General features: G+C 39.6%; 1 protein-coding gene across 1 annotated transcript in view; it reads right to left on the bottom strand.

Annotated features, from left to right (window-relative positions):
• ipo11 (importin 11) overlaps positions 1-13,972 on the bottom strand; it is a 156,544-nt gene that overhangs the window by 52,167 nt on the left and 90,405 nt on the right. The window contains exon 22 of the mRNA XM_031305262.2: positions 12,649-12,725. Coding sequence (XP_031161122.1) covers positions 12,649-12,725 — 77 coding nt within the window. The remainder of the gene's footprint in view (positions 1-12,648; positions 12,726-13,972) is intronic.

Here is a 13,972-nt window from a genome sequence, read left to right on the forward strand (position 1 = left end):
AGTCTCAGAAGTGACTTTAGTAATGCAAGAGCAGGCGAACAATGTAAAAAGTGTCTGAGATTTGCGCGACCTAGATTTAGAAGACTAACTGACCTCAGATCAGTTAGCTAGTGGCCTATGTAAATGTTTGGGCGTGACAAAGATAGAGACTAGAACCAAATGAGAAGGAGCTGCAGAGTTGACGTCAACTAGGCGGCTCGTTGAGATTTGCCCGTTTTCAGAGGCAGTTTCAAATTGTGAGATTTGCAGAGGAAAGAGGTGTCAATGGGATTTTAAGGTTCTATGTATGTCCTAGTTACCCAGTCATTATTCAACTATGGCAAGGTAAAATCGGTTTTGGATTCAATCACCCCTTTAAAACACACAAGTGGCTGCTTATCTGCCAGCATTTATAAGAGGTAAGAATCTTTTAAAAAAAATAACTATAAGCTTAATTACTAAGCATACTGCTGCCTCTGCAACGTCATTATCCAAGCATTAAATTTGTTCTACTATGCCTCTGGTGTTTGTCTAACCTTGGCTGTCTAAGTTCACATAAACACAAATTGAAGCCTCGCATATCAGTACTGGATGAGACCTGTGGATTTCATGTATACACAACGTCTATGAAGTATTTTTTCACATTACGGTCTGGTTATACAGATTTAAAAACATATTTATACTCAACAACAGCAAGGGCTACACATAAACAGGATTCAAATAAAACCATAACCTAAGGATAAAAGTAACAGTACAGACAAAAACTCAAAGGCACAACAATGGGTGTTGTAAAAGAGCAACAAAAGAGGCCGGAACACTTTATCATCAGAAAAGAGCAGATATGCTCTAAGAAGCTCAGCATAACGTCAAAAACAAATTACTCTGAAGAAGTTGTACAGATATGGTAATGTATGAAGAGGGAAAAAATGCCCTCAAGGTAACACTAGCAAACATATAACACTTTGGACCATTAGCAGACAATTACACACAGGAGGCTGGGGTGCAAAGAATTGACTTTTGTCCGGTCAGTGTGTGTGCACACTGGAGTCGGAAGCCAATGTGGTACCATGGCTCTAACTGTTGAGCAGAGCAGAGAGAAAACCCTCACTGACACAATCAGTTGTGTAAAAGGTTTGGTGTTACAATCAGAAGTGCACACTGAGTGAATGATTTGCCACAGAATATCAATGTGATATTATGTACTGTACATAGAGTGTCCTGTGTTGGGAAGGAGGAAAAACAGCTTTGCTAATTGAGCCCAGTTTTAAACTATTTACAACAAACTGCCAGGCAGTTGAGCAAAAGCAGTATTCAATGAATAAGAGAGAAGTGATGGTGTTGTGAGGGCCTCAGAAAAACACACGACAAAGGAGATGAATTTAGAAACATGGAAAGTATGGTCAATTTTGCAAATAGACAGCGTAGATGATCAGAAAGAGGAGGACAGGGGCAGAAAGAGGTGGAAAGAGGCCTAAACATACACCACAACTAACCTATACACAGTAGGATATAGGGTTGACAGTAATATAAGACGGCATGGTAACAGACCTTAACACCTAGAATAGCCTCTGTGTGGCACCTGGAAATATATACTGTATAGACACCAACACAGAGACAGGTGAGGGGTGAGGAAGAAAAAAAGAGAGGGGACAGACACAGCTAATGGACAAACAGGAACTAAAAGACTCACACACACCTGCATGCCAACACTAACACCCTAAAACAGTCCCCCACACAGCATCTATACATACACCGAGGCTAACATCTGCATGACTAATTTGAGAGTAATACAGGTTGACAGTGTCGCTGCCTCTTACACCTAGAATAGTTGTTTACTTCAAACAAGTTGACAGGGTAACTAATTCTAACACCCAGGATAGCAGTTAGTAAATGGGGGTGTAATTATTTTTGCAATAACTCTTCTCAGGTCAGGACTCACCAAAAGAGTCCCAGGATTAATCTCAGGGGTCACCAGATGGTGAAAGGATAAAAAAAGTGTTTTCTGCTTTTCTACAAGTATTGCTTTTTTCTTGTGATATACTGGACACTTTTACGAGCCTGTAAATTCTCTTCAAACGAAAACACTCCGGGAAGGAAAAATCAGTTTGGTTGACTGCTCACAACTCATGTCTACACTAAGAACATTCTTGTGATGAGAGGTCACAGGATGCCTACTACAGGATTTATTAAAAAGAAATATAGCCTCATAAACACAGGAACATGATTTCAGGCAATAAACATACGGCTTATTGCCCAATGCACCCTTTGATCCTTCTAAGAGAATCTTTTATGGTTTCATGAAGAAATTAAATCCTACAATCAGAGACCTGAAAACCCCAAAAGCATTTATTTTGTCAGTCTAATACATTGTTTCTCTGTACCTTGTTATTCTATAGTATAGACACCTACATTTGCAGTATCTTAGGGGGATATAGTTATGTTATTTTCAACCAAAGTGTCTCTTTCCAAAGCCAAAGTTAAGAACAAACCTTCTGAATCCAAGTTTCATAAAGCACCTCAACCTCTTCTTCCTCATCAAGGTTTGTATGGGAGAAGATTAAAAGTCACTGGTGAGTAAGTAATAATAGAGGAGGTCCAATCTAACCATGCTGGTTCATACAGGTGCTATTAATGTTGATGTATGCAATATGTTCTCTCTAGCCATCTGCCAGCCACAGTAAGGTAATGAACATAATGTATGCTGCCATCTGTGCAGGTACATAATGTATTCCAGGGGCCTATTTAGTCAGCAAATCAGCCTACATGAATATTCAACACTACAAACATAGCATGTGGCAACATTAGGCTAAACACATGCAGTGTACGGGCAAGTTAAGTGAGCTCAGATCAAGAGAAGACAATGATTGATTTTAAAACCAAACCAGCTACAAAGATGTGCCAAAAAACAGGAATAAGCAAAAACAGCAAAGAGTGACGGTCTAAAAAGTTAAAGTGACATCAAATGTGCACTAAAGCAATTGTTCAGTTGTGTCCACTGTTATTTTGTGTAGTATACTGTAGCACGGGTACTGGAATGTAGAGCCTCATGAGGAAACAGACAGGTAAAGGTGAGAGCTACACTACAACAAATGCTTTCCTGTGGTCAGACCAGGCCGTTTATTTTTCTAAAGAATAAAGCAAAGGTAACAGACTGCTTAACAGTAGGTGAACAAGGACAAACAGCGTCATCGGACAAGGAAACCACGACATGTCCGTAGTCCTGCAGAGGAGGTGAATAAATGATCATGGTTCTTTGTTGTCTGTAGGTCAGAAGTGGGTGCATTTAGTGATTGCAACTTTTTTCTTAAAAATTACTTAGAAGCTGCATGACCGGCACCTGTATTACTTTAACATTTACAGTATTTCCTGTATAATTTACAAGGAGCATTTACTAAACTACCCTTATTAAGCTTGTGTACTGTGAAATGTGTGTCCCTCCAATCTGATGAAAATCAATTTAAACAGATCTCCTATAAAATCAGGGTGTTTTTTTGGTGAAAACTGACAAAAAAGTGGCAGGTTGGCCATTGTTTATTTGGCATAATCCTTGTAAAAATGGACATTTGGGATCTACTGTGCATATAAGAAGAGATACCTGAGCCTTTGGTGTTGTGTGAGTACTTTGAGAGGTTTATACTGACATTTTGATGCGGTTATGCTATTGTGGAAATAGATATCACATCAACCTGAGTGTGCTGTAATCCAAATTACTCTCAAAGTAGGAGTTGAGGTCACATTTCAGGACACCGAGGTTGAGAAATACAAACTAACTTTTGAGGATACATTTTTCATTCAATAAAGGGTGCAACCTCAATACTGCAGCTCAAGTCAACAGTGCATGTCATGTATTAAACGCTCAAAAAACATTTTTCTTCTGTGCTCAAGGCAATTTAGACCATATATTCAAATGAACTCAGAGACTGAAATCCTTTTGTTATGTCCTAAAGGTAAATAGTGCAGGTGAATGATTGAGTTCTGTTCAGTTCTATTAACAGCATGACACTTTCATCAAAAAAATATAAAAATCAATTTGAACTGAAAGTAATTCCCACACATCTGCCAACAATGCAAATTATAATTCACAGCAACAACAAAAAATACAATATACATGCTCATTTACCCAAGAAAAACCACACCCAGCCACACTGGAACACACCCTTGAGAAATGGCAGTATAATGGCGCTCAGAGAGGAGCATCATGAGAGCCATGTGAAACAGTTATCTACACTACAGTCACAACAACACACACAAGAATTCCTACGCAATAATTGAAAAACACATTACTTAGTCAACACAAATGGTTGTGCACTTGTCTATTATAAACTGATCAGTATCAGTATAATTTATAAACAACAAATACAATCTGGACACTCTTCATCATGTGGTTTTTTTGTGTGATTTTATTTGTGCATCTTGAAGCAAAAAAGAGAAGAAAAACATACCAAAATGTATAGTGCAGATTTAAAACAAGCTTTTAGGTTGGATTTAAAAGTAATAGGTGTTAAGGCAAGTGTTACATCTTCATATCACAAAGCATGGGAGCTAAAAGCATTAGTCATCTGCCTTGATCCAGACTGTGTAACTGAAACTAATTGAGTGTCGTCAAGAGGAGGAGGCTTTCAACCACTGGTGGCCTTCAGTTGGTGACATATGCATGAACAGCTCTCACAGCAACCCTCTGGCGACAGCTGATCAACATCTTATAGCATTGCTTTGAGATGAGATGCCAACTAGTACGACTCCTCAAGCCCAGAATGAGACAAACATGGAAGGGAACATTTATGAGTGAGCTACAAGCCAACACCCCAGGCACAGATAAAAAGCTACTCCAGATAGCAGGGAAACTATATGAACCTGGTCTGACAAATATGACAAAAAGGTAAATTTGAAATGAAGTGTGACTTTGGTATGAAGAGCCCCAGGAGAAAACGTCTGACTAGGAGTGACTGGTGCTGTTATATGAAGAAAAGCTTGTGTCTGTTACATACTACACTGCACCAGCTACAGTAACTTTGAGAAGAAAATAGGTCTCTCCTACAATCGATCTTTCCCAAGAGGATAAAAAAACCTAAACAGTTGGGTGTGGATGCTGGTTATAGTAAGAATTAATTACATACAAATTCTTGGTTGGATAATTTCAGTTGGCAAAATGTGTGCTACACTGGCATGTGCGCTACAGACTAGGCCTGCCTGTATTTTTTTATGATTTATATTGTTTTTGTTTTTACTTCTATTTCTTCGCCTTTTTCTTATTTTGTTTCTATTCTACGCCAACAATATTGTAGGCATCATTGGTTATATACACCAATGTTCAAAATTGTAAAAAATAAATTAGGGCTGTCAAAATTAACGCGATAACAAGTTAATACAAATTCCTTCAAAAAAAGATTTTGACACGTGATTTCGTGATTTGGGCCTCGAGCCGTTCTGTAGTTTGGAAAATCAGGAAGCGATGCAGTAGTAACATTGTGGATGGCTAGCAGAAACCATTAAGTGCTCCATGATAACATCCAGGGGATCACCAAACCCGCCATCCACTGTCTGGTCTGATCTACAAGGAGACCTGCGGTGTGCTGATGGTGTTCCTGGAGAACGTGATCTGTGATGCCGTCAACTAACACTGAGCACGCCAAGAGGAAGTCGGGGACCGACATGGGTGTGGAGTATGATCTGAAGAAGCAGGGCCGCGACTTGTACGGCTTAGGAGCTTAAAACTGATCCTGAATCACAAATAAAAGTCTCTTTTAGGAGTCACACACTTAGTCTACATCCTTGACGTTCCAATTCCGGGATTGCTCCGTTGCCCGGATTTCACTCATTTAGGCCGGATATCCGTTGCCTTGGGCTTCCTTTGTGTTGGCATTTTAAACTCCGGTCGATTTATGAGGACTATGGTTAACCTTTTCTCAGATCTCTGCAGGGTAAATCCAGACAACTAGCTAGACTATCTGTCCAATCTGAGTTTTCTGTTGCACAACTAAAACAACTTTTAAACGTACACGTTCCACCAAAACAAGTTCCTTCCGAGCCTACTTTGCAGCGGCACCGTGGCTTTTCTCCGGCGTTTAGCACTGCCCAAGGCGATTGTGATTGGTTTAAAGAAATGCCAATAAACCAGAGCACATTTTCCTCCCATCCCAGAATGCTATGTGGAGTAGCCAGACTGTCCTCCAGCGCGCTTTGGAGGAGGGTCTGGCAATGCGAGACTACCACACACTTAATCTAAAGAGAGACTTCCCAGAGTACTATTCTAAAACGGAAAAGCCTATTTTGCAGAACCAATACTACAAAAGCAATTACATTTTCAGAAAGACAAGGTGAGTGAGGACACAACCGCCCCCTCTACGCACACACACACCATCATCCCCAATAATCAAATAGTCACAAAAACAGCTGCTAAAGCACTGATTAAGCTTTAGTCAGTCCATCCTTTATAGCCCTGGGCATGTGCTGTACAATCCACTTCGGTTATCAACATTAACAGGAAAATGAGCCTCACATCTAATGGTGATAATGGCCTCTGAAGTGCCTCTAATGGCTGCTGAAAATGTAGGTCCCCCCAACCATCTCCCAACCCAATTTTGCTTTAGAGAGTGTGACAGGGCATGGTTAAAAAAAAAAAAAAAAGTATTGCCACAATCTGTACTGCAATCTGTGATGCGCAACAAGGACATAAAGTGTTTGTTACAAGCCAGCCAGATACAAAAGGTTTGAGCTGAGTAAAGCTCTAGGTTGGAGGTTTAAATGCATAAATATATATTGGAAAACTTGTTGTTGTTTATTTGTTTTTAATTTAAAACCTGAAAATGAAGAAAACTTAACCTCTGAACAGAAGTCAAACCATGTTATATTGTAAAATGCTGACGATAGCTTTCTGCATAGCTACCTTATTTAAAGCTCAACTCCTTGAAGACCTTAAAGCGTAACTCTCGCCAAAATGCAACCTAGGGTCTTTTTGTGAATGGACCCGACTCTTTAGGAGCTTTCCATCTTTACTCTCCTCCCTGTTACATTGCATTCGGAGATCGACTCTTTTTGACTGGCAAGATGGCGGCGAGCGGAAAAACCAAGTGCTAAAGTGAGTTATTCAAAACCTTTTTTAGTAAACTCTGTGTACACAAACAATGTTCTCAATGCTCGAGTTCATGTGTAGAGCCCCTGGCGAAACTTCGAGCAAAGTTTCATGTTGTGTCGAGCTTTCTTAGGGTTTTAAAAATAGCTATTTTGATGCGATCATAGTAGTACCCCTAGCACTCCCATTCAAAAGGCCATTTGACTGAAATGAAAATACGGGCTATCTTAAAAGAGGCGCTTACGTCCAAACTATGCTTTTACACGAAAGTTTGACTCCGGTACATTCACCAAAAGACCCTAGGTTGCATTTTGGCGAGAGTTGCGTTTTAAGAGTAAAAAAATACCCCTGCAGCTGTTCAGAGACAGCTTACTTTGCCAGGGTTTACTCTAAACAAATGACTCGCTGCAAAAAAATGAAAAGCAACAAGCCCAACAGGTACAGTTACAAGATGAGAAGCCATCTCCCATTGGTGCTCTTTGAAAAGTCATGGATGACTAATCATGTATGAGAAAAGCTGTAATCAGTCATTACTTCTCGTTGAGAAGCCTGTAATAAAAAGATTGTCCTTCTAAAGTGGATGTCCAGATTGATCCATGGAGTACATTAGCTAGGCAGTTAACTGCATGACCACATTCTTTCACAGGCAAAAGATGAGACTGAAACCTCTCTCAATACAGTATCATTGATCTTAGTGGGGATGGTCTGACATGTCTTTGGCTGCACTAGTAATTGCTAACTAATGGGGTGATCATAAAGCAATCTTTTGCACTGCAACATTTTGTTCTGTTATTACTTTAAAGCCACTTCAGCAAGGTCATGTTGCAATTGCCTTGTCTCTATTCTCATTTATTTAACTTAAAATGTATAGGCAGGCTATTAGTACAGAAACAATTGGTTGAAAATTAACTGTTTTGATAATCAATTAGTTATTTAAGTCAAACAAAAATCCCAAACACTTACTGGTTCCAGCTTCTTAGATGTGAGGGTGTACTTTTTCCCTGTTTTATTTAATTTTTTTTACCTTTTTTTTTTTTTTTAAATGCTATAGACTAAACCAATAATCTATTGATAAAACATGATAATAATGAAGGCTGAAGGTTATAAGGTTATAAAACGCCCTCATGGTTTCTTTTATTTTCCCATCAATGTGTTAATTAGTTGTTGCTGCTCTCTGCTTTTAAAGCCAACTCAACATTTCCTCCACCTCTAGCAGTTCAGTAGCTATTAATGCTTTTTCCCCGCTGGAGAGCTTTTAATGTGAAATAGCAAGACGTGTTGAGTTCCAAATGCTCACTCTAATCACAGGGTTTATACACCTTTTCTAAGGTCAAATTCAAGCACTTTTCAAGCACTTTCAAGGTCCATTTTAAAGCTTTTTCCAGCACCCATCACCACCGTAAATTACATAACAATAGATAGTCAAAATTATTATTTAGTGTTTTTATCACATTAAAAGAGATGCTATAAACAGCCCAAATAGTTTTTCGTAATAGCAGATATTTAAGCAAAACACGTTTTATTTTTCAAAATGTATCACTGTCTAAGTAGACTTTGCTTGCTCTCTAACCTGCCTATCAAGTCAATGTAAAAACTGAGCACTGAGTGGGAGGATTTGAGCCAAATGACATGCAGCTGGGTCATTCTGTGTCAAATCAGACAAAATCCAGGAAAACAGTTGCTGCACCCTCTTAGATTTTGCTCAAAGTTTATGCTACCCTTAATGTCAGTGTTTTCACACTTTTTTTTACAAATCTAGGGCATGCTGTACAAACTTGTAATGGTTCAGTTATATTGACATGTTTGTCTTCAACCCTACAAAGTTTGGGCTGCCTATGAATAATACTTTTCATTATATTAATGTCCAAATATTGCTTCCCAGATAATGTGATTTTTAGGATGTAGTAATTTCAAGGGCTGAAAATATGAAGACATAGGATTTGAACAGAAATATCATACAGGCCTTGGTTTTGGGACACGTTGTTGATATATACAAGGTTTGAACAAAATCTGCCCGATAAATAGCCTATATTATGTAATTGAAAAAAAATTATTTCATTGCCAAGACATACATTTATGTACTGGAATAGAGCAGTGTAAATATTGCATAAGGCCATCCTCAACCTTACAGTAGGCTACTTGTATGACACTCCATCTGACATGATTTCTGTTCAGCAATCAACGACTGTAATTATGCACTGGGCTAACTTTGCAGGTTTTAATTTGCGGGTAGTTAACATTAAAGTTACTGTGATGTCACTTTGGCTATGTTCACTGCATATTCCACAAATGAACGTGCCATAACGGACATGCAATACTAATGTAAGGTATTTTATTGTGTAACCTCTCAGTTGAGGCTTAAGAGGAAATTACAGTAAACATAGAGCTTTTATTGTGACGGGAAAAACGGCAGTGGATTAAGTGTTGTATTTTCTGACATTTGACTGTGTCGGGATTGAATAAAGTGAGACGTGCAGTGCCGTCTTGGTTCCAGCATTGGAAGCCTGTGTCTTTTTTACGTGTCTATTTTACAGCCAAACCTGAGTCTAGACAGTATAAGAAACCCTCAGTTACACTAACATTACATTATCATACCAAGTACTCTCAGTCACCGCTAACGTGTACAGTAGGCTACTTCAGTTGGCTAACTTCAAAAGTCTATGTCTTACCCTTCATGTGACTCGAGAGCGCAGACTCGCCCATTGTGAAAAGCTGCACGTCTTTTTTGCAGACTTTACAAGAGGCAACTCGTGGGGTTTGTCCCCGTTTAATCCATAATTTGTATTTTTCATCTTCCAGCCAACGTTCATTGAAACGACAATCTGCCGGCGATATTACGAGTCCCACCATGGCCATGCCAAGACCCGCCCTACGAAACAGCTCGATTGGTTGGGGTTAGGCATTTTACCTCGAGTGGTTAAGGTTAGGATAACCGATTGGTCAGGGGATAGGACCTGTACAGGGAGCGGAGTCACATATGCACAAGCGTGCAGGTTTCATTTTAAGCTCTCCAACATTCTATTTCTCCATTTAATAAACAAACTATTCATTCAGATAGGTATTTGTCGTTAAAGAAATACAGTTACAATTTCAAGCATTTTCAAGCATTTTATCCCAAATGTAAGCTCACACAAAATCAAAATTCAAGCATTTTCAAGGATTTCAAGCACCCGTACAAACTCTGTAATCAGTGTGATGCCAACAAGGAAAAAAAACTTCCCTGCTTACTCTCCATCATCACTAGTCAGTGCAGCACACACAGCTGAAATGTGTCCTAGGTCAGAGCATGGTGGCAGTGATACAGGACATATTGGTAGTCTAACAATTTAGCCAAGGCAAGGCTGTTGGCATTCTAATTAGGGAATTTGCTGCTCCAGTTTAGCAGTGATGGAGCAGGGCTCTTTATCAGGCAGGCCAGGCCACACACCTGGCACGCTGCAACACCATACCAGGCCAAATTCTTCTCAATGGCCCACATCCCTCCACGGACTAAATGAATGAATCACTGAATGTTCTGGTGAAAACCAGCCAAAGATGATGACTGACCAGTTTGACGAAAAAGAGTAAAAAACAAAAGCCAAGTTGATTTCCTCTTTTCATTAAAATATGTAAATAAATGCAAGAGTGTTTCTCCACTTATTTCGTGTTCAGCGTTCAGTTCTGACCTGTGACCATACCTTCTCCTCACTTCTACTGAACTCATCTTTCTACACATCCTTCCTTCCTGGATTCTGTGCTTCCAACTCCATCTGTCAACCTCTAACCCTACATTGCCTTATCTGTCCACTTATTTCCTTAATTATTAAAGTATTGTAATTTAAAGAGTTGTCTTTTATTTCCCTCCATCTTCTCTCAATCTTACACCCTCTTTTCAGTGTTACATTCCTTCTCCCCTCCTTCAGTCCATCATTAATCCAGCCACTTACACACATGGGAGCTGATCAGTGTGCACTAATTACTTGAAAGATCTTCATCAATCATGTTAAGGACTGACGTTCTGCTAGTCCCACTGTCAGACGTCTGTGAGTGTATAAATGCACTTGTGTTTTTAAATCAACTTTTATTTTATGTTCATTTATACTAGGTGTATCGTCCTTGCTTGTAGAAACAGATGAATGCTCCATAAAATGTTTCAGCATTGTTGCTGTTGAGTCACAGTGACAACCCCTTCCCACATACCTAAAATTGGATTTAAAAAAAGCACAGTTTGCCAATGCTGGGCTTTTGCATGCCTTGGCTGCAGACATTGTTTTTGTCACCTTGAAGCCCCCTGTAATTGCCTGTGATTGATCTAAAATTTAAAATGACTGGCTGTGCTGCTTTGTAGAAAACTAACTTCTCAGATCTAGATAAAAAGGGCCTCTCTTATCTTTTCATCCATCCATGTCAAAAGCTCCTCAGAGCCTCCAGTGAATAACCTTTTTTTCACACCATTTTGCTGCCGTCACTTTTTAAATCAGTAATTTTCTTCCAACACCTGCTTGTAATCTTCCCTTTATCCTTCCCCCTCCGTTTTATCCATCCGTGATGGTCTTCGTAAGTCCCTTGCTCTTATGTGTCTCATGGATTCCCTATGCACACAATAAGTGATAAAATGCTCCAGTAACCCGATCAGGCTACAGTAGTGTTCATATTAGTCTGACTCACTCATTATGTGCAGAAGCACCAAAATCAATACTGCTCCTCATCACACTGAAGGCCACGCTCTCTGTCTGTGTGTATCTCTGTGTGTGTGTGTGTATCTCTGTGTCTCCGTGTGTGTGTCTCTCTGTGTCTCTGTGTGTGTGTGTCTCTGTCTGTCTGTCTGTGTGTGTGTGTCTGTGTGTGTGTGTGTCTCTGTCTGAGTGTGTGTCTGTGTGTGTCTCTGTCTGTCTGTGTGTGTGTGTGTGTGTGTGTGTGTGTGTGTGTGTGTCTGTCTCTGTCTGTGTGTGCGTGTGTGTGTGTGTGTGTGCGTGTGTGTGTGTGTGTGTGTGTGTGTGGTGACAGCAAGTGAGGTGTCCCAATGCTCCAGGCCTGTGATAAATCATCCAGCCACCTCCATTCAATCTGCCACCACTCACAGCTGCCTACAGAACCAGAGTAGTGGCCCTGCTGCCTTAAAGCTACTGCAAAGCCACAAATGTGATGTTTTCAAGCTACACTTTCCAGAAGTGATAATAAAACTATGAAAATGAATACCATGTCCATGGATTGCATCAACTTTCTGTCCTCATTCTCTCAGCTTCTCTGTGATTTGAAAGTATTTGATCATACTGTATGATGCTGGTTCGTTTTTTCAGATTGTTAAGCTATTTTTCACCTCACAGACTGTTTTGATGTGAAATGTTTTGTGCGTCTCTCTTCTGAACCATACCCACTCAAACAAATATCCCTATTACACAGGAAGCCATAAATTGAACTCATGCTAATCAAACCATCCAAAATGCATCAGAGTAGCATGCTTATTGATGTTATTGTGATACCATTCTTTCCTACCACTTTGTTTACTAATGTATATGTTAATGCTAAACGCCATGAAGTGGGGGGGAAAAAATCAAACCCATTTGCACACACACATCGCACACACATAGACAAACAAAGAAATCATGTTAGCTCACCCAGCAAAGCTGACATGTTCTGGAAAATTCTGAGCAGCTCTGGGGTGATGGCTGGGCTGTTCTCCAAAGTCACCAACCTGCATGATGAGAGGGAGGAAATAAGAAGAGCAGGCTCAAAGGAAAGTAAAAGGAAAGGAGAAGAGAGAATGAGACGGAGAGAATAAAACAGAAAATGGGGGTGAGTTGTGAGAAAGGAGTACAGAAGATATAGATTAAAGGTAGCAAAATAAAAGAGAAATACAGCGAGACAAATTACAGAGACAGAGAGAAGAAGAGAACATGTGCAAGCATTAGAGAATGTCCAACTTACTGCACATTTAAAAAGCACCTTAAACAACTTCTTAAAAGTTCCCAGTTATGTCATCATTTTGACTAATCTTATTGATGTAATGTAACCTGCCTGAATGTGTGCTAATGTGTTTCTTGTTTGATATTGTATATTGTCATATTATTTTGTGTTGCATTATCTTGTATGTTGTTGTTGTTTTCCTGCCTCGGGACTACAGGTGAAAATTAGCAGTCTACTTTAGTCTTTAGTCTACTAAATTAGCATTTACAGTCTGTACAGAAATGTTAGATTGTTCATTAATGTGCACTGTCCCGAATAAATAAATAAAAATAAAAAATCAGAAAGGTGGAAAAAAATGAAGTGGGTGTAAAAAGGAGGAGGCGCAGGAAAGCAATGTTAATGGTTTAACGTAAAGAAAAATCTGATGCAAAGAAACATGCCACATAAATCCTATGATTGTTTGAATAATCAGTGAGTACAGTGACAGCGTCAACAGTTTTACACATTTGTTTCTAAAATAGAAGAAAAGGGTTTCATGGCTCTCAGTCAGCACCACAACAAGCGTTAACGGTTGTGTTCTACAAATGTGGACGACGCCCCAGGCAATTGCTTATCTATGCCATATGGTAAAATCGCCCAGGACCGCACAAGTCCTGCATTCAAATGTTTACTTAGGTTGCTTTCACACCTGAGCAGTTTGGTCTGTTTTAACCGTCGCACCCAGTCAACCGAACTATAGGTGTGGAAGCGCCCTTAAAACGAAAAATAGTAGTGATAGACCTATTATTGGCCCTGGTCGATTATCGGCCAGTTTTCTGGCAGTTTGCACATTACCTTTTACTGTGTATTACCTTGAAAGTTCCATTTTTTTTAAATAATTGCTAAAAGCTTTTAAACAAAGTTTTGTGTTGGAGCCTAAATCTGCGCGGGAAAGTCACCGGACGACACAATCATGTGAACATAGCCATACTGAGAAATACAGAGAGAGTTGTGTGGAGCTGATAGTCTTAATTAGCTTTATAGCAACTCATTTAG

This window comes from Sander lucioperca, chromosome 2 (assembly GCF_008315115.2).
Source record: "Sander lucioperca isolate FBNREF2018 chromosome 2, SLUC_FBN_1.2, whole genome shotgun sequence".
Taxonomy (NCBI): Eukaryota; Metazoa; Chordata; class Actinopteri; order Perciformes; family Percidae; genus Sander; species Sander lucioperca.